Source organism: Mus caroli, chromosome 2, assembly GCF_900094665.2.
Source record: "Mus caroli chromosome 2, CAROLI_EIJ_v1.1, whole genome shotgun sequence".
Classification (NCBI taxonomy): Eukaryota; Metazoa; Chordata; class Mammalia; order Rodentia; family Muridae; genus Mus; species Mus caroli.
Window position 1 is genome coordinate 28,320,449 of NC_034571.1, and position 21,366 is coordinate 28,341,814.

Consider the following 21,366-nt stretch of genomic DNA (forward strand, 5'->3'; position numbering starts at 1 on the left):
TGCAGGAAGGGTAGTAGTTCTGTTTCTTGCAGACCCAGAGATGGCCATCTCTCCACCCCTGTCTCCCAGTCTTGGCCCATCCCTTTCCAGCCAACAATCTCCTTAGATGTATCTAACTTTCACTTTTTGAAAAAAGTTCCAATTGAGCGATGGTGGCAAAGGCCTTTAATCCCAACGCACTCAGGAGGCAGAGGCAGGTGGATCTCTGATTCCAAGGCCAGCCTGGTCTACAGAGGGTGTTCCAGGGCAGCCAGGACTACATAGAGAAACACAGTCTAGAAAAAAAAAAAAAAAAAAAATCCCCCAAACCAACCGAACAAACAAACAAACAAACAAACAAAGAATCTTTCTTCAGATTCTTTAACGTATTCACACTCCAATTCGACAAAGGGATCATGACCCAGTGTTCTGAAACAGCAGTGGGGGGTTGGGCCTAAGCCATGAAAAAGAACTGTTCAGTCTTCATCACCCACATCCACACTGATCTGCCTAGAACCCCAGTTCCCATTTTTTTCTTCCCCAACACCCACATGTCTCTGCGAGCAACCAGATTAGAGGCACCGGTGGCATGGAAACGAGAGTGGGGGGAGAAGAGCGAGAGACAGAGACAGACAGACAGACAGACAGACAAGGGGTGCCAATGAGAATGGGTTGATAGGAATCTAGGTGTTGGGGGAGGGTGGGCACCAACTTGGCCTTGAGGTCCGTAGGGCAATCTTGAGATCTATCCGTCCTTCTATCTAGAGGGAAGTAGAAGGGGCTTTCTGTCCATCAAAGAGACCCAAGGGTGCCCACCTGTAGTCACGACGAGCTTTTCTCACGGCCCCAACTCCCACCAGAGGAGCCCCACACTAACAAGGTGTGAATTTCCTTTCCATCTGTCAGTGGAGGGACACTATCCCCCCAACACCAGGGGTTCCGCTCAGCTCTAGCAGCGTCCGTCGAAACCTGACAGGCTCCAGAAAGCTGCCCGAGAAGTCCTGCGGTCCCGACCCGTCCCCTTGGCGTGGGTCTCTCCTCAGGACCTCCCGGATCCTCCCCGCCCGCGCGGACGGCGCACGCAGACTTACCTGGAGCTCGCCCTCCGTGCGGTGCAGTCCCAGGCGCCGCAGCCCCACCGCCAGGTCGTTGACACACAGGCCGCCGTCGCGGTTGACGTCGAGTGTCTGGAAGAGGCTCCACAGGCGCAGCTGGTGGTCCGGGCCGCCACAGACGGCGCCGCCGCACGGGTCCCCTACAGAAGCCGGCGACGAGGCGGACGACGAGGCGGTGGCGGCGGCGTCCGGCGGCGGGGAGGCCACGCAGCGGCACAACACACTGCTCACCATCGGGCGCGAGGCGGGGGCGCCAGACGCGGGGCTGAAGGCGGCAGGAAAGCGACCCGAGCGCGGAAGCACGCCGGCTTTCCTCAGACAGCGAGCGCGGGCTCCGAGAAGCCGGCCGACTGGAGGGAGGGGCCGCTTCCGGGAGCCCCGCCCCGCGGCGCGCAGAGGCGCTGACCGCGCCCTCTGGCGCACTGCCGGCCAATCATAGGCTGGTATGTCGGCTCCGGGATCAATGAGGGGGCGGGGTCACCGTGCCAGCTCGAAGGCGATTCAAACTGAGGGAGCCGGGGATTGGCTGAAGCTGAGTAATAGGCAAGCAGAAAGCCCTGTGTCCAATTCCCATTCAGAAGCTTTATTTAGACTGCGGAATGATGAGGATGAGAGGAGCGTTTGTGTACGGAGAGATCGTAGCTACCCGTGGAAATGAAATGTGTATGAGGGTAACTGTGGACTGAAGTTAGAAAACACAGCACCATTGAATAAAATGAAAATGTAACGGGCTGACGACTCGAAACCGAGAACACGAATCAAAATCAGGAGGCTAAGCTTTTAGGAGTCTCCTAAACTGCCAATAAAACAACTGAATTTTACAACGTAATAGTCGCGACACCAACAACTGAACGACAGTCTGGTTTTCCAATGGAAGTGAATAATGTCCGTGTGGGCGGACATCCTAAAGCGACAGACAAGCCTTTAGACCAATGACCAGGCCAGTTCTAGCAAAGAGGTGTGTCCTCTAGGAGGAATGGCAGGCCTGGAGAGCCAGTGATCGGCCAGATATTTGAGCCACGCCAAACCTGGAGGGCGGGGCTTCTCAGGGATGTGCCGAGGGGCGGGAAGAAGGGAAGTGGGCGGATCTCCGCACACCCCAGCGGAAGAGGCAGATTCAGGAAGCCATTACGCAGCTGGCTGGCGGCGGTCGGGCCGGTCAGGGCTGGGCCCTACGCACTTTGCGTAGCGAAGGGGGTTACTTAAGGCCTGGTACTTGGCCTTGAACAAGCCCTGCCTGTCCCCCTAAAGGGGGTGGGAGTGAAAGAGAGGCGAGGCTGAAGAAGAAGAGAAGAGAAATTGGGGCTGTTAAGAGCATTATAATTTCTTTAAAAAGAGAGGAAAGGGGAGGCCATGGCTGTCCCAGCCAAGAAGAGGAAGATGAACTTTTCAGAGCGGGAAGTGGAGATCATCGTGGAGGAACTGGAACTGAAGAAGCACCTGCTGGTGAACCACTTCAATGCTGGGGTCCCTCTGGCTGCCAAGAGTGCAGCCTGGCATGGCATCCTGAGAAGGGTCAACGCTGTGGCCACCTGCCGTAGGGAGCTGCCCGAAGTCAAGAAGAAGTGGTCCGACCTCAAGACCGAGGTCCGTCGCAAGGTTGCCCAAGTCCGAGCTGCTGTAGAAGGTGGTGAAGCTCCAGGACCCACAGAAGAAGATGGAGCTGGTGGACCTGGGACAGGCAGTGGCAGTGGTGGCAGTGGCACAGCCATAGCTCCTGTACTGCTGACCCCTATGCAACAGAGGATCTGCAACCTGTTGGGTGAGGCCACCATCATCAGCCTACCCAGTACCACAGAGATCCATCCCGTGGCCCTCGGACCCACGGCCACTACAGCCGCAGCCACGGTCACCCTGACACAGAGTGAGTGAGCTCTCCTGCTCAGTTCAGCTGCATAAATGGGACGGGCCAGCAATACTGGGACAGCCTGGGGCAAATTGGCTGCCAAGGGTCAAAAGTCAGATGGCGATCTTGGAAAGACCATGAGGTCTTCCAAGAACTCCCCAGACTGATCTTGTTCTTTTAGGGTCTTCCTCAGCATGTGGCTGGCTGGATCTCCATGACTCCCACATGCTGACCTATGTAGTGTTGAAGGCAGAGACTGTCTGTAGCCCCTCAGGACTTAGGACCTCATATTAATAGGCAGCCAGGATATACTTGTTGAATGACTAACTGGACTAATACTGCCCAAGTGAGACACCCATTCTGTACAAAGACATTCTGTGTTTTCAGTATACAAACACACACCAGGCATTTCTCAGCAGCTTTGTGATTCCTGTCTTTCCATTTGTCCATCAAGCTGTTTATGCTGGGCACCAGAAATACCAGAGTATTTAACATTCCCTAGAGGCTAGACAGATAGCTCAGTGTTAAAGTCCTTGCTTAACACTGCAAGAAATTAAGTCTATAGACCAATTGGCATATTCTATATTATACTACTATATATTCTACTAGGGCAGATGAAGTGTGTGTGTGTGTGTGTGTGTGTGTGTGTGTGTGTGTGTGTCTTTACTATGAGATAGGAAAAGCCAAGGACTCATAAGAGAAAGGGATTTCCTGGTGTGAGGAGAACACATGGTTGATGGCATTGAAGTAAGGAAACTAGGAGGTAGAGGTTCATACTGGTAACCCTAGCATTCAAGTGGGAAACCCCTAGGGCTCAAGAGCCAGTGAGCCTCACCTATTTAGAGAGTTCTAGGCCAGGAAATGAACTTAAAAAAAAAAAGGTATGAACAGCACCTGAGGTTGTCTTTTAATCTCCTTCCATATGCACACAAACACATGTGTGTGCACATGTGTACCTGCATATACATGAACATGTATACACAGTTTCTTAAAAGGTAAACAAGATTGACATCTCCCACATACATGAAGGCCCAAACAACGAACATCCTTCCCGAGGTTCTCTTTGATTAATGATAACAGAACAAGCTGGTTGGGTTTTGTGTCTGAAATCAGGATGTGTGCCCTCACCTCTGAATTCTGCCTAGTCATGACGGGCTTTGAACTGGATCAGCCAGAGTCTCAGTGGTATGTGGGTGCATGCTCTCCTCTGCATATTTCTTTAGTCCATATGAGGTCAGAAATGGGTGAAAAGCACTGGCCTAAGTCAGGTACTGTTCTTGAACAGCATCTGCAAGGATGTTCAGGGATCTTATGGACCAATGTGTTTAAGGAGACAGGGAGACACTTTTCTGGACACGTGAGCTGCTATGGCCCTCATCCTTCTTTGATTGGTCACACAGACAGGATAGAATGGGCTCAAAGCAGCCCAGTGGTTCTGTTGTCTTCTCTGAAACTGAAGAGGACAGTGTCTACCTCTTGTCACTTGGAGAATTCACTGAGCTAAAGAGTATGGAGTGGTATGCAAATATTCTAGTGTGGCAACCTGTATCAGTCTTAGGATTTGCTGTTCTAATGTTGCCATTCTTGTTGGCATCTCTGCATTTGTCAGATCTGGTGGAGGGAAATCCTGAAACCTGGTTGGAGAAGTATCTCAGTAGTAGAACATATACTTAGCATGTACAAGGCCCTGGGTTCTATCCCAGCCTTGAAGGACAAAGGAGCTGAACCTCTCAGATTCTGTGGTTTTATGTGAATACAGCCAGGGGAGGCCAGAATTCCCTTTGCCTGCTGCTGCACAGGGTTTAATGGCCTCCTCGCTGTGTTGCAGAGTCAGCCACATTCCTTCCATAAGGTGACTACCTCTTGTTTTGTTCTTTCTTCCCGGCAGTACCCACTGAGACCACCTACCACACGCTGGAGGAGGGAGTGGTGGAGTACTGCACAGCTGAAGCACCCCAGCCCCTGCCGACAGAGGCCCCAGTGGAGATGATAGCCCAGCCCCCAGACACATCTGTCAAACCACAGGCACTCAAAAGCCGTATTGCCCTCAATTCGGCCAAGCTGATCCAGGAGCAGCGGGTCACCAACCTGCACATAAAGGAGATCGCCCAGCACCTGGAACAGCAGAATGGCCTGCTACAGATGATCCGGCGTTCTCAGGAGGTGCAGGCCTGTGCCCAGGAACGGCAGGCCCAGGCCATGGAGGGCACTCAGGCGGCCCTGAGTGTCCTCATCCAGGTCCTCCGGCCCATGATTAAAGATTTCCGACGCTACCTACAGAGTAACACTCCCAGCCCAGCCCCAGCCTCTGCCCCTGGACCGGTGGCCCAGAATGGGCAGCCAGATAGCATCATCCAGTGAGGGCAGAGGTCAAGCCAGTACTCTGCTTGTGATTGAAGGACACATATATGGAATTTTAAGTGGTTTCTGTGGGCGGCTTTAAGTGGGCCACGTGGATAGCTCCCTCTTGGATAGATACATGGGGTTTGTTAGTGTGAGAAAAATGAAGATTGGGAAAAGGAATTTGCTGGGCTCCTGGAACCCAATATATCTCACTTCAACCTCTGGAGCTGCCTTGCTGAGAAGATTTTAGTTGGGAGCCATGTATGCTGGTGATGGGACATGGGTTGACATGATCGAAGGCTTGAGACATCACCCACACTCTTTAGAACAACTTTAAAGTCAGACTGGTTCTCACTGGGGCTATGTCTCAGCACACTATCGTCAGTGAGCTGCCCCACCTCAGGTGCACCGTCTTTCTGAGTGCCACCCTGCCAATGTCGCTGGCAGAAATGCAATAACACCCAAATAAGAATGTCTCCCAGCGCCACTGGGAAGTCCCAGTCCTTTCTCCTTCTCACTGTGCCTCCATTCTCAGGGGACTCCTCTCTTGACTGCTGTAACCACCCAGGCACAGCCCAGCTCTTGGATATGCCCCGAGATTTATGCAGTCAGCCTGGCCTGGCTCAGGAATGCTGTGTGTGGTGGGTTAGCCACTCTCTAGTCTTCCATGACACTTCTGGGTAGCTGTTCTATAGTTTGCCCCAACCCGAGCCTTTGACACAGGAGGGCCTCTGGTGCTGTCAGTGTTAGAAGGCAAAGCCCTGTGGAGTCCTGTTTCCTGCTGCAGTGTACTTTAGGTGAACCTCTAGTTTTATAATCAGTTTTTTCTTTAGAAAGCTCACTTCTAGCCAGTCATTTATTCTACAGCTGAACCCTTTCTGGGAGGGCTCCAGGCTCTGTGGCGCTGCCTTCCTCCTCCGCTGGACCACACATCCGAAATCCAGTGCACATAGAGCCCTGCTCAGCATCCCACCCAAGTACTCCTCTCCGTTACTCAGTTCCTCAGTGTCTGGTGCCCTGAAGATGCTCCCTGCCCCCGACTGGCTGAGTGAATCCAAAGCAAGGACGGTCCCTGAATGTAAGAGGTGGAAGATAGGAAGTGGCCCTTTGAATCCTGTGCTCTAGCAGGTCATAGCCTCAGAGGGCTGAAGTACATGTTGCCCGGCTTCCCACCTTCTCTCCGAGGCTCTGCCAGGCAAGGTTTATCTGGATCATTTTCAAACTTGCGATGCTGAGGCCTCAGGCTCCCATGTTTCTACCCCATTCGCCATGTTGCTGCCACCTCTGGGACACTCAAGAGGTGTCTGACACCTCTGGGACCAGTGACAACAACTCAAAGTTCCAGATCTTAGCCAAGCAAAGAGGCCAAGTTGCCTTTCCAGGCATGCACACTTCGAGATGCTTAGCTCCACTGCTGTCCCAGGAAGAGGTCCCCTGGAGACAGTGAGGTGGCTGTCCACTGTCCCTTCTTGGAGGAGGGGTGTGTGATACTCGCTGCAGAGAGTGGAATGGGGTGGGGCCCCAGCAGGGTTGCTACAGGAGCCCCCTAAGCTTTTGTGACCAAGTTTGGTTTTTCTCTAGGGTTGGAAAACTGAGCCAATGTTGTATCTGTTCCATTTGTGCATAAAGAGGAAGCCTAGATTACTTAAGCTAACTTGTTCTCCCCAGGTCACAACTTTAAATTAAAGAAATATCACTTTTTTTAAAATATACACACCTCTTGTCTTTATTGATCACACATAGCCACCCAGGCTAAATCTGCTCTGCCATTTTGTTGTTGTTTTTTTGAGACAGGGACTGGCTATGTCTTCCTGACCAGCCTTGTAATGGCTAAAAGTATGTTTTAAGTTTAAATTGCTATGCCTAAGAGATCTATAAAGCAAAATACCTCTAACTTGTAAGCCTCACTTGCTCAAGGACAGATAACTCCCCGGGATGCTGGGAGATGTCATTCATATACGATAATAAGCCACATGTTTTCACTTCTGTAAACATGCATGGTTGCCCCAACTACACAGAATGTATTTGATCACACGTAGGTAGAAGATATGTCGGCAGGAAGTATGTCAGATGTATGCATGCCTCAGTTGGATGAAGGTGGGAAATATGTAGCTTTGTGGGTTGTGACGTTATAAGTTCCTGTCTATTCAGCACCATACTGTGGGACTCCCACTGGACAGTGTTCATCATCCTGGCCAATATTTAATAAAGCTTGCTTCAAATTTGGCTCAAAAGTTCTGGTAGTGGTCTTAGTCTCAGCCCATGGGATTAGGATTTTCTGGAGACCCCAGCAAGATCAGACCACCCATCAAAATTCTTCCCTCTAGAACTCCAGGGCTGAAGGGTCACCTCAGGAAGTGGGCATCTTGAGACAGTCCAAGGCTCTGAAGTGTACTTGTCATTTGTAAACTATGAGAACAAACAGCCATGCTGAGAGAAGCACCAAGCATCTCCAGAGGCCTACCCTGGATAGTCGGAGTAGCTTTCTGTGACATCTGATCTGGGATGTGGAACGGTTCGATAGAACTTAGTACTCTACTATCCAGGGCCAAAATAGAGACATTTCAAGGCCCACCTGAGGTCTGATTTTGGGTCTTGTTTGTCTTATCTTTGTAGAAGTTTTGTTGTAACATGGGAGCCAAAACAGAAATGAATCAGGCTTCATTGAATGTTGAATGTATAAATGATGGTGGCCATGTTTTGTTTCTGATTGGTCTCCTTTGAGTGTGTGAGTTTTCTGTGTCCTATATTTATTAGTATTGGTTTTTCTGTCTCTGTCTCTGCCCCTGCCAGCTGTCAGCTGCCAGCCACCACAGCTAGCGCTACTTGCCATAGATAATTTTGATGGTCCAGGCTCAGAATTTATTCCTGAGCTTTCTGGCCATTGGATTCAATTTAGGAAGGAATCAAATATCCTTTGGGTGTGGGTAATATTAAAGTTGTTCTGCTTTATTGAAAATCTAGTTCTGGCCGGGCAGTGGTGGCGCACTCGGGAGGCAGAGGCAGGCAGATTTCTGAGTTCGAGGCCAGCCTGGCCTACAGAGTGAGTTCCAGGACAGCCAGGGCTACACAGAGAAACCCTGTCTCGAAAAAACAAAAACAAACAAACAAAAAAGAAAACCTAGTCCTGGAGTCGACTGGCTCTCTTTTCTCTAGACCCAAGCATGCCTATTTAAGCCTCTTCTGTGCTCTGTGTCAGGGGAGCCAACTGACTCTGATAGGCTGTGTGTGCCAAGGGCAGAGGCGGGGTGGTGACCTCAGCCTCTTAGGAAAGCCCAGAGAATTCTGAGTAAATCCCAGAGCACTGAGTCATCTGCACTGTTGGAATTTGGTTTTGCCTTGTCCAGATGGTGATTGTACCGTTTCTCCCCTCTTGAAGTAAAAAAGGATACTTTATTTTTGATATTGCAGAAGCTCATAGTAGAGAGATTTTAAACTTCTTTAAAAAGAAATTTTGGATTTTTAGAAAAATTTTAAAAATTAAAAACATGCTATTTTCTTTACATATTTAAATGTATAAAGTTATGAAACACTGTAGGTTTATAAAATACTTTATATTATGATGTCTTTGTTAATTTGTAATCTTAAAATATAAATAAAAGACTAAAAGAGCCATATCTCTGAGGACCAAACACTAACACCAGAAACTGGAATTTTCCTATCCTATGATGCAGCAAGCCATTGGCCTAAGCAGTCTGACAAAAGGCCTAAAGGATTTATCTCCCTACCTACCGTCTAGTCAGGCTGACAGATGCTGGCTGAAGAATGTATGCTTAGCCCTCTGTTTTGTTTTGTTTTGTTTTGTTTTGTTTTGTTTTGTTTTGTTTTGAGACAGGGTTTCTCTGTATAGGCCAGGCTGTCCTGGAACTCAGAAATCCGTCTGCCTCTGCCTCCCAAGTGCTGGGATTAAAGGTGTGCACCACCACTGCCTGATAGTTTTAGCCTTTTTTTGATAAACTGAGTCATACATGAAACTGTGGTGTTCAGTAATAGTGCAAACTCTGAAAAGGCCAGTCTCTCTTTGGACTGACTATATATGATTTAAAGTTCCTTTTTTTTTTTAAAGATTTATTTATTTCATGTATGTGAGTACACTGCAGCTGTCTTCAGACACACCAGAAAAGGGCATCAGATCCCATTACAGATGGTTGTTCTACTTCATGTGGTTTAATAGAAAAAGCTTCCTGTGATAGGCAGAAGTGCCAGATCCTAAAGCCAAACTTACTGCTGGGAACAGACACCATGACCAAGGCAACTCTTATAAAGGACACATTTAACTGGGGCTGGCTTACGCTTTCAGATGTTCAGTCCATGATCATCATGGTGGGAAGCACGGCAGCGTCCAGGCAGACTTGGTGCTGGAGGAGGCAAGTGTTCTGTGTCTTGACCTGCAGGCAGCAGAAATGAACTGGATTTTTTTCACATTGGGTGTAACTTGAGCATTAAGACCTCAAAGACCTAACTCCACGGTGACAAAGTGTGATGCAGAGGCCATGGAGGGGGCCTAACAAGGCCACACTTCCTCTATTAAGGCCATACCTCCTAAAAGTGCCACTGCCTGCTTGCCTATAGGCCAAGCATTCAAACACACGAGTCTATGGGGGCCAAACTTATTCAAACCACCACAGTCTCCAAAGACGACAGATGGGGCACTAATCAGGATTGTGGTGAAGCTACCCACAGGGCTAAACTGCCCACGCCTCATTTGCTGTCAAGGACCTGCACAGACTGTGGACACTGCTGGCCTCACTGCCCTACTCTGCCTACATCAAGGTAGGCCAATTTTCCCATATACAAGAATCTCTCTCAGACCTTCTGTGTCTGGCAATCCTTCGCCTATGCTGTCTTGTGTAACAGCCTATGTAACAGGATACCTATGACCTCTGTCCCCCAAGGAAGCCCGAGGCTGCAGCTACCTTGTTAGCTCATTTCATGTGTAAGTAGAAACTTTCTTATGCTGAGAAAGACAGACAGGTTTTCCTTGCTAACGTGTTTATATTAAAAGGATAAACAGGTCTCAGATGTAATGTTTTACTATCCCTTAATGACTGTTCTCGATAATAATTACTGGTATCTGTGGTAAATGGGTAGATGGGAAGAAAAAGGTTTTAAGTTTACCTAAGTTCTGAGGGGCTAAGAAAGTATTTTAAGGTATCCAAAAGCGAGTTGTAAAAGTATAATAAAGTGACTTAAGGCAATACAGATGTTTCATATCACTTTCTCACTCTAGGCTATTGTTATACTACAGTTTCAAAAAGGTCACAGTTTTAACATGAATCCCTGGAATTCTGATAAGCTAACCTAGCCCTGGTAAAGCTCTGGCCACATCAGAGTCACAAGCTCAAGATTTTAAATTTCCTTTGGTTGTTGTCTAAGTATGTACTTAAAGACACTTCTCACTGAGCTAAAATCATCTCTGTCCAGTCTGTATATCTGGCCCTCTGGCTAGAGGAAAAAAAATGTTCATGCTTTTTAACCCAAAGCCATAGGTTTTGTTATGACTCAAAGGCATACATCTACTTCAGCTGTTTTACAGACTCCTAATAGCTGCTTTTTCTATGATGTGGATTTCAGTACAGATTACAGACAGGGGTAATGATAATATATCTAAACGTTTTATCACTTTTTGTAAACTAAAAACATCATGTAGGCTTCAGAGAGTCGAGTAAGACTTGAATTACCTCTCACGAGTCAAACAGACTCCAGATAAGTACCACTTAAAATTTCCACCTACCCATTCCTGAGGTTGAAGCTGGGATCTCACTCTATCCTCTCCCCACCCCGTCCACCCCCATCTCCCCTCTTCCCCCTTCTTCTGCCCCCATCTTACTCCCATCTCCCCCCTCCTCTCCCCTCTCTTTCCCTTGGTCTTGGGACTCCTCCTTTCCCCAAACAACCATGACTGTGTGCCTAGAAGTTCCAAATATAAGATTTCTTTTAAGGGCTGGAGAGATGGCTCAGTGGTTAAAAGCACTAACCACTCTTCCAGAGGTCCTGAGTTCAATTCCCAGCAACCATGTGGTGGCTCACAGCCATTTGTAATGGGATCTGATGCCCTCTTCTGGTGTGTCTGAAGACAGCTACAATGTACTCGTATAAATAATAAATAAATAAAACTTTTTAAAAAAGATTTCTTTTAAGTTCATGAGCCTTAACTTCCATCAATAGTCTATACCTGTTGCAGCAGATTTCCACTTGGCTGATAGATGCAGGAATCAAGTGCGGAGTACAAAGTGCTTCAAATGGATGGAAGCCGTGGACTTGCTGAAAGTCGCTGTGAACCATTCCAGGGGCTCTTACTGCTCCCTGTCTCTTCAGCTGGGTCAGTGGACCAGATGCCTCTGATAAATGCTCTATTGCCTGCATCCCATCCCAGCCTTTGACTGACATTCCAGTCTTTCTGGGCCCTGAGGATGATGTTCTAAATTCAGCAGGAAATAGTTACAGATGAGAGTAAGTTGCCCCTTATCCTTCACAAAAGACTGCAAGGTTAGGTCAGAGGAGACAAAACAGTTACCAATAGTACCCACTGGCATACCAGGAAAGGTACCAACACAGACCAAGACCTAGCAACAGGTAGATTCATTAGCTCACGTAGTTCTACAATATGATGGGGCACTCCGAATGCTCTATGTAGAACAAGATTACTGTGTGGCTTTAAGAGAAAATTGTCGCTTTTATGTAAAACACTCAGGAATCATTAGTGATCATCCAGCTACGCTCAAACAAATGCAAAAAGAGGGGACCTGAGATGAAATAAATGACTGGTCCCGTTCTTATTTCTGGGTTCCTCCTGGAGGGTAACCCTGATGTCAACCATTGCTGAACCTTTGACCGGTCTGTTTCTTTTTCTTTTTTTATTTATTTATTTTTATTAGGTATTTTCCTCATTTACATTTCCAATACTATCCAAAAAGTCCCCAATACACTCCCCCCCCCACCGGTCTGTTTCTGTAATTACTGTTGGCCCTTGCATCATTAATGCCTTAACTAGATATGCAAACTCCCATCTTGGTGAAATTTATCTGATGGCTATTAGATCCAATCTGAACAGGCACCCACCAGAGTCAAGGATTTGCTTCAGGACACAAATCAAGGGGGGGAATGTGAGGGTTACAGTTGTGTTTTAAGTTTATATTATTGTGCTTAAGAGACCTATAAAACATCCGGAAAGTGGTGGTGTACACCTTTAATCCCAATACTCGTGAGGCAGAGGCAGTCAGATATTTGTAAGTTCAAGACCAGCCTGTCTACAGCGCTAGTTCTAGGACAGGCAAGGCTACATAAAGAAACCTGTCTTGAACCTCCCCTCCCCCTAAAAAGGAGAGAGGAGAGAAAAATCTATAGAACAAAAATACCTCTAACCTGCAAACCGCAGTTGCCCAAGGACAGATCACTTTCTGGAACACTGAGGCAGTCATTCCTAAGAAGTCACACAGTTTTGCATCTGTAAACAAACTTGGTAGCTCTAACAGCACTGGATATGCCTGGTCACATGTATGCTTAGGCAGGATGTACACAGGCAGGGAGTAAGTCAGGATGTATGCTTGCCTTAGGCTGGACAAAGTGTGTATCCTTGTAGGTTGTGCCTTTGTAAGCCCCTGACTAATGTAATTCAGTGCCATACTCTGGGAATCCTGGGTGTGGACCACTGGTCAAGGTCTATTGTCCTGGCAACAATTTAATAAAACTTGCTTCAAATTTGGCTCAAAAATTGTGGTAGTGGTCTCATTCTCACCCAGTGAGATTAGCAGCCTGGAACTTACTATGTGGACCAGGCTGCTCTTGAACTTACAGAGATCTACCTACCACTGCTTCTTGAGAGCTGAGATTAAAGGCATGTGTTACCATGCCTGACCTGCCACCTATCTTTGTAAATGAAGTCTTACTGGGTCATAGGCGAGCACTCACTTAGGAAAGTCATTGATTTATATTATGATAACAGTTGAGCAGCTATAACTTGCGAGGGTTTACCACAAAGCTCGAAGTATAAACCCAGATTAGTACATGGTTTCTGATGTGGTGAGAATTATCCACGTCTTACTAAGAACCTAGAGTAGATTCCAGGAGAGATGGTGCTAAGGCTGTATGGGATGGTATAGACACACCCTGCTTTTAGAGTAATCCTTGTGATTTCCTGATGGCTAAGAACTTGGCCAGACCGGCAGACTGGGACTTGGCTGGACTCCAGATCCCACTCCAGAGTGGGCTGCCTCTCAGGAGTTTCTGCTCAACAGGTGAGGTCTGGGGTTTCCAGGGCAGGCTCTGCTCTTACCTAACTCTGTTTAAAGATAAATACAAGATGACAGTTGTCAGGCCCCACCCCAGAAGCTGTAGGCTCTGCTGGCAGTTGCAGGAAGTAGGTGTTGATATGGTTGTCACTATGCAGTTGAGGACACTAAAGGATCAGAGGTCAAACAGCCTTCGTAAAGCCACAGAGCAGCCTAGCTCCCAGGGTAGCCCATACCTTTAGCTACTTTTTCTTCTAGGCACATGCTCTTACTGTTGTCGCATACCCTTGAAGTAGAAACTTTTGGGTTTTTTGGAAAGTCAAGTTAGGTCAAATGATGTCTTGCTGGGACACAGGCAAAAGGATGTTTTATTAAAGCAAACATGTAAACAGACTCATAACGTTAAGAAGGAACAGAAAAATAGCCCAGCAGACAGTGGGTAGACGGTGTTGGTACGCCTTATCATTCCTTACTGGTCATTGCTCATGGAGAGAAACCCATCACAACACTTCTGGTGGTGTTCTGGCAGCTTCTCGCCACTCCCACAGACTGTCAGCTGATAGAGACTCACATGGAGTTTTGCTAAGACAGACTCGCAAGGTTTTTACTGAGACAAGACACACACGTGATGTTTGAAGGGAGTATAAATAGAACTCAACAGACAGTGAGGATGGGCTTACAGAGCTAGCTTTGCATCACTTCATTGGTCTTCCATCTTCATCTTTGATGATCTTCACTTCATTGAGAGAGGCACAGCAGAGAACTTCTCCTGACATCCCTGCTGGTCCTGGTCACTCCCACTGACTTGTGCCAATTCCACGGAGGCCTGGCTGTTTCTGTTGGGTCATGCATTCCACGGCTGACGAGTGGTGTTTGCTATCCTGACACTACTGAGCTAGACTGCTGGTATATACCCTGACAACACAGATGGGATTTGCTCCAAAGAACTATTTCTAAATAGTTCCACTTCCCTCATATGCTAGTGACCTTTCTTTTCCACTACCTCTGCTGCTTGGTGGGCTAAAAGAGTTAAAACATTTAAGAACCCTTATTAAAAGTAGGATTTTGAGCCGGGCGTGGTGGCACACGCCTTTAATCCCAGCACTCGGGAGGCAGAGGCAGGCGGATTTCTGAGTTCGAGGCCAGCCTGGTCTACAAAGTGAGTTCCAGGACAGCCAGGGCTATACAGAGAAACCCTGTCTCGAAAAACCAAAAAAAAAAAAAGTAGGATTTTTAAAATCTAAGCCTTCATATCCTTAGCCCTTTTGTTGTTGTTGTTGTTTAACCATTTATTCAGAGTGATCTAAGCCACCCTGGCTAGCTCAGAACTCACCCTGTTACCCAGGAAAACTTTGAACTTAACATCTTGCTGTTCTAGCCTCCCTATTAGCTGAGTTTACAGGCCTGTACCACCAGGCCAGGTTTAGTTACTGTTTTTTTTTAGCTCTTAACTTATCTTGACAGTAGGGCCTATGAGACTTGAAGTCACTTGGAAATGAGTTAAGCCTGTCCTTGGGGAACATCTAGATCAAGAAAGCTCCGCTGTTCATAACTACATTGTACTCCTATTAACAGACAAGAGAAGCCAGGCTGTGGTGGCGCACACCTTTAATCCCAGCAGGCAGGTGGATCTCTGAGTTTGAGGCCAGCCTGGTCTACAGAGTGAGTTGCAGGACAGCCAACTCTACAAAGAGAAACCCTGTCTCAAAAAAAAAAAAAAAAAAAAAAGCTTTATTAATCTTCTCACATTGTATTGACCTAGGCGATCTAGGAAGTATGCAAAGGACCTAGGCTGGACTTTATGTATGGCCCCTCCCACCTCTTACTTACTGTGTCTCACACCTTTTGGGGGTCTCAGTCTCATTAATCCCAAAACTAGGATGTGACAGATAATAGTATCTACATCCTGGGAATGTTCTGAAGATGAAACAGAAAGAAGAGCTAGCACTTATTAAACACTTACTGAAGACTGCCCTGAGCACATCTGTGCACTCATTTCTCAAGATCATGGGTTGTCAGACACTTAGCATGAGCCTCAGACACAGCATATGCTCAGTAAATACAGCCTTCTAACTTCACCATTACACTGTTATAACCGAAGTGGCAACTGGTGGGTGTGGTCTTAGTGTCCCAGTAGGAATTCTTGTGATTTGAACTAGGTAATAAGAGAGAGGTTTCAAGCCGGATGGTGGTGGCTCACGCTTTTAATCCCAGCACTCAGGAGGCAGAGGCAGGCAGATTTCTGAGTTCAAGGCCAGCCTGGTCTACAGAGTGAGTTCTAGGACAGCCAGGGCTACACAGAGAAACCCTGTCTCGAAAAACCAAAAAAAAAAAAGGTAGGGTCCTAGAAGTTCAGAATAGTGGGGTCCTGGATGGCAGGGCGAGGAAGGACTTCAGGAGGATTGGGGTAGGGGGACTAAGGCCAGCGTAGGAAGGGGCTCTGCACTGAGAGTTCCAGGTGTTTTGAAAGGGAAGGGTGTCGGTGAGTCCAGGGCTTGGCTACATTGAAGGCAAACAGAAAGTGATGCTAATTCCCTGCCTGGAGTCTCTTCAAGCATCTCTGGAGCCTAGTACTCAGGAGGCAGAAGCAGAAAGCTCACAAGTTCTAGGCCAGCCTGGGCTTTGGTTGAAGAATGTAGTTCAATGGCAGAGTACTTGCTTAGAATGCCTGAAGCCCTGAGCTGGATTCCCAACAGCACATTAGCTGGACATGGTGATACATGCTTGTAATTCAGGTGTCCAGAAAACCAGGAGCTCAACATTATCCTAAGGTACATCTCCGGATACATGAAAGCTTGTATTTAAAAAAAAAAAAAAAAAAAGGCTGGTGGAGCTCTGTGAGTTTGAGGCCAGCCTGGTTTATAGAACAAGACCCAGGACAGCCAGGGCTACAAAGAGAAACCCTACTTTGAAGAAGAAAAAAAAAAACTTTGGCCAGTGGCGATAGCATCTTTAGTACCAGCACTGGGGAGAGGCAGATGGATCTCTGAGTTCAATGTTGGTCTCCAGATGGAATTCCAAGAAAACCAGGGTTACACAGAGAAACCCTGTCTCAAACAAAACAACAACAACAAACGCAAACAAACAAATGGCTTTGATTGATTAAGTATGCCTAGTAAAAAGGTCTGTGGATTGTGGCATCCCAACCAAGCATACAGGTTTGTGTAAGTGTATGGACAGTCAGGGAAGCTGGCTGGCTGGCTGGCTGGCTGGTCGACTGGCTGGCTACAGCAAGTCTGGGAATGGCAAGAGCAGGTTTCCCCACCCCAGAAAGCTTGCCTGTCTGAACCTCTGTAATTGCCTGCCGTTTGCCTGTATGATCACATGGAAGTCTGTGGCCAAGAACTAGTCTTCAAATTCACCCTGTCTTCTAATGAGGCTGTGCCCTGGGAAAGGGTAGTCGGCTTCTCCATGCCTCTACTTCCTCCTCAAAATGCCTTCTCTACACAAGGCTGATGCAGGAGTAAGCAAGTCCTGCCGGTAGACTGAGTCATGGGGTTCCTGGAGGCTGATGCACACACAGTATTTAAAGCAGGCTCTCCTACAAATGCTCTTTTCCCATGTAGCAAACGACCCCAAAACTCGGGGCTTTAAAACGACCACCATGGGGCTGGAGAGATGGCTCAATGGTTAAGAGCACTGACTGCTCTTCCAAAGGTCCTGAGTTCAATTCCCAGCAACCATATGGTGGCTCAAAACCATATGGCGTAACAAGATCTGGCGCCTTCTTCTGGAGTGTCTGAAGACAGCTACAGTGTACTTGCATATAATAAATAAATTAAAAAAAAAGACCACCATTTATCCATTCTGGATTTATTTATTTATTTTTAAAGATTTATTTATTTATTGAAGGTTGGCACACATCTTTAATCTCAGCAACCGGGAGGCAGATGGATCTTTGTGAGTTCAAAGTCAGCCTGGTCTACAGAGCGGGTTCCAGGGCAGCCAGGGCTATGAAAAGAAACACATTAAAAACAGCAACAACAAGCAAACAAACAAAAAAGAACAGGGTCTCAGCTCTGCCTGGTGGAACTCATTATTTAGATTGTGTTGATTTTTAACTCACAGGGATGCCCTGCCTCTACCTCCTGAATGCTGAGGATATATATCTACATCTACATCTGCATCTGCATCTGCATCTGCATCTGCATCTACATCTGCATCTGCATCTGCATCTACATCTACATCTACATCTGCATCTACATCATCTATATATCTTTATGGGGCTGGAGAAATGGTTCAGTGGATATGAACATTTCTTGTTCTTGCAAAGGACCAGGGTAGGCACACACACACACATGTACATGCACACGCACACACGCACACACATACCCCTGTACCCTGTACCTGGCCCTTGTCTTGCTTGGAAATCCGGAAAGATGTCTTGACCCTTCAGACATTGCTTCAGGTTTCCATGGAGAGTGCAGTCCCTGCTGGAAAGGGCAGACTGGGTCAAACCCAACTCTTTGGCTGAAGATGATGAAATCAACCTGCATGAACACTTGCAAAGGGGGAAGTGGCCTCCACCTGACCTGTCCCCGAGGCTGCGTTGGATTTGCGGCCTCTTTACTGATGCAGGGCCTTTTCTGCTGCATTTAGTTCTCACGCTCTGCTTGGCTTCTCTCTCTCTCTCTCTCTCTCTCTCTCTCTCTCTCTCTCTCTCTCTCTCTCCCTCTCTCTCTCTCTCTCTTTCTTTCTTTCTTTCTCCCTCCCTCCCTCCGTCCCTTCCTTCCTTCCTTTGTTTGGTTGCTTGTTTGTTTGCTTGCTTGCTTTTTGAGACAGCATTTCTGTGATTAGCCTTGGCTGTCCTGGAACTCACTCTGTAGATGAGGCTGGCCTCAAACTCAAGAGATCCACCTGCCTCTGCCTCCTGAGTGCTGGGATTATGGGATTAAGGGCACACATAGGCCCTCGCTGTTTCTTTTCTCCCCCTGATTTCCTGACTCCTAGCTGTCCTCGAGCCCACCGTGGATATACATCCTCCAAAGAGCCTTTCTGGGTCACACCTCCCTCCCATGTTTATTGCACTGTATTCGCATGTATATGCATCTAATCACTTTACACATCTATTCTGCTGTAGGAACCCAGCACCATGACCATTGGAGGCTAGATAAAACTCTGTGTTGAGGGGTGTTCTATATGGTTTTTGCTTTTGGTATGTATGTATGTATGTATTTATGTGTGTATGTGTATGGCTGCATATATGGCGTGGCATGCTGTGGAGGCAGAGGACAACTTGTGGGAGTTGGTTCTCTCCTTCCAGTATGTGAGTTCTGGGATTAAACTTAGGTCATCAAATTTGGCAGCCAGCATTGTAACACAAAAATCTCCTCCTGTGACAACACGCGTCTTAGTCATAATTGCTGTTCAGTGCACGCCACAGACCTGGACCATTTGATACACCTCTTACTGTAGTGTTGACTAAATTGAGAGCCAATAACACCATCATAAGATGATTTGGACTCCTCACCAATGCCAAAGCCAAGACTCACTCACCAATGGTGTGTAGTTATAAGTAACAGAGCCAGGAGTCCAACCCAGGTGTGTCTGCTGTGGCCTCCCTCTGTGAGTCAACCTCCCGTGAGAGCAGACAGCCTGAGCATGAATCACCCTTCCATACCTGCAGCCTGGACCCTGGACCTGTGACAGAAGCATCAAGAGCCTCACCCCGTGAGTCCCAGACACACCTGAGTGCAGGGACCTTGGGCAATCCACCTGCTGGGACACAGGTGCTGTCAGGTTAACACCGGCCCAAGGGCTCAGACAGGTTTCACTAAGATCTATGGAGGAGATGATGCCCTAGAGCCCAGAGCCTGGCCAGGAGGGTAATAAATGGGCAGAGATGAGAACAGTGCAGAGGCCCATCTAGGAAGCATAGTTCTCTAGGATGTGCTAGCTCCATCTGGGAATTTCATTTGTCTGCAGTCCAAGGCTACTCAGATAATAGCAGCAGAGGCACTGATAAGGACTTCCCTGCCTGCCCTGGCAGGTGGAGGCTGGAAACTGGCTTCTCAAGGTCAGAAATAAGCCCTTGCCAGACTGTCCAATTCAATAGATCCTACTGAATGGAGGAAGAAGCCTGGATACCACGCTTGAATGTAAAATCCTCCACTTTAAATGTACTGATTGCCAAACACTTCCAAAAACTCCCACAAGTTGAACAAGGAGCACTGGGCTGGCTCTACCCACGGAGGTCAGCTTTCAGGTTCAAACTCAATGGGGTCAGTGACTAACTCCCTAGGCAGGGCCAGAAGAAGACATTTGGAGGTAGTGGCTGGCCTGCAGGGGGCGGTGGTGCCAGATCCCCTTTCCTCTTGATCTTGATTTCCCTCCTCAGTGGAGTGGCTGTCCTGGCTGGGCTGGCTCTGGCCCAGGTTAGCCTGACTCACCTTGGGGACCTAGGCTAGTCTCTGCTTTGTCCTCATTGAGTCACGGTGGAAAAGCAACAGTGACACCCACCTCCTCGACAGGAATCAAGTACTAAGGGAGACTGTGTGCCACAGGAGACCCCATCTAGGCTGCAGTTACGGAGGGCCTCCAGCCAGGTAACAAGATCCTGGTTTGAAAGGTGTTCTTGATATCTTCTGGCTCTGTGTGTGTGTGTGTCTATGTGTGTATCTCTCTGTGTGGTGTGTGTTATAGGCATGTGTGCATGCATGTATGGGCAGGTACATGCAGGCCAAAGGAGGACTTCTCTCTTCCTCTGTTACTTTCTACCCAGTTCCTCCTGTCTGTGTCTCTGCCTGACCTCCCCTCACCCAGCACTGGGTTTACAGGCCTGTGCACCCATTCCCAGATTTTTTTTTATAGCAATTTAATTGTATTCGTTATTATTACGTGGGTTTGTGTACACGCCCCAGAGTGAGTGTAGAGATCTAAGGACAACTTTTGATTCCATCCTTTTTACCTCTTAAGGTAAGGTCTCTCTTGTTTTTTCTTTCCTTCCTTCCTTTTTTTTGCTTTGCATGCTTGAAAGAGACTCACATGTGTGCAGTGCCCACAGAGGCCAGAACAGGGAGTTAGAGCCTCTGGAACTTGAGTTAAATGTAGTTGTGAGTCTCCATAGAGGAACGATACTCTCTGCTCCTCTGTAAGAGCCGCTAAAGCTCTTAGCCACTGGCCCATCTCTTTGGCCCCTTCTCCTAATTCTGCTGTTGGGCAAACTCCTGGCTAGCTGTCCCAAGAGCTCCCAGCCATTCCCCTGTCTCTGCCTCCCATCTCACTGGACATTACAGATTGCAGCCAGTACACCTGGCTTTTTGTGGGTTCCAGGGATTGAACTCAGGTCTCAGGCTTTTATTCCAAACACTTTTACCCCCTGAGCCATCTCAAAGCCTCAATGCCTGCCTCAATGCCTAGCTTTGACTGTGAATACTGGGGTCCAACTCTAGGTGTTCAGGTTGGCACATCCACTAAGCCTTCTCGCCAGCTCATTTTGTATGTCTGCTCTGTGTATTACTGTTGTTGAGATGGGTCTCTTCTATTCCAGTGTGGCTCAGACTCACATGCACTGAGGGTGACTTTGAACTTCTGATGCTTCTCATCCACCTCCTAAGTGCTAGGAAACATGTGGACAACCATGCCCAGTTTATGTGACACTAGGGGTTGAACCGAGTAACTCATGCCTGCCAGGCAAGCATTCTATTAACTGAGCTATCTCTCTCTCTCTGCATGTGTATGAGTATGCCTATATGGGAGTGCTTTGTTGTTATTATTGTTGTTTTTTAGATGGGGGGGGTTCTCACTGCATTGCCCAGGCTAGCCTCAAACTCACTATGTAGACCAGGCTGGCCTCAAACTCAAAGAGACCCAGTTGTCTCTCCAGCACTAAGATAGAAGGTATGGGACACTT

General features: G+C 47.7%; 2 protein-coding genes across 4 annotated transcripts in view; one reads left to right on the forward strand and one right to left on the reverse strand.

The window, feature by feature from the left end:
• Nucleotides 1-1,469, reverse strand: part of Slc25a25 (solute carrier family 25 member 25) — a 37,595-nt gene extending 36,126 nt beyond the window's left edge. For both annotated transcript variants that reach the window (XM_021156652.1, XM_021156651.1), the window contains exon 1: nt 1,071-1,469. In XM_021156652.1, the coding sequence (XP_021012311.1) occupies nt 1,071-1,328 (258 nt within the window). In that variant the 5' untranslated portion in view covers nt 1,329-1,469. The remainder of the gene's footprint in view (nt 1-1,070) is intronic.
• Nucleotides 458-6,993, forward strand: Naif1 (nuclear apoptosis inducing factor 1). Of its 2 annotated transcripts, none has more exons than XM_021156657.1 (2): nt 458-2,958; nt 4,829-6,993. In XM_021156657.1, the coding sequence occupies exons 1-2, from the start codon at nt 2,448-2,450 to the stop codon at nt 5,299-5,301; spliced, it is 984 nt and encodes a 327-aa protein (XP_021012316.1). In that variant the 5' UTR covers nt 458-2,447; the 3' UTR covers nt 5,302-6,993. The 2 variants fall into 2 exon arrangements, with proteins under 2 accessions (XP_021012316.1, XP_029328229.1); XM_029472369.1 differs by having other exon boundaries at nt 1,519-2,856.
• Nucleotides 6,994-21,366: the final 14,373 nt, after the last annotated feature.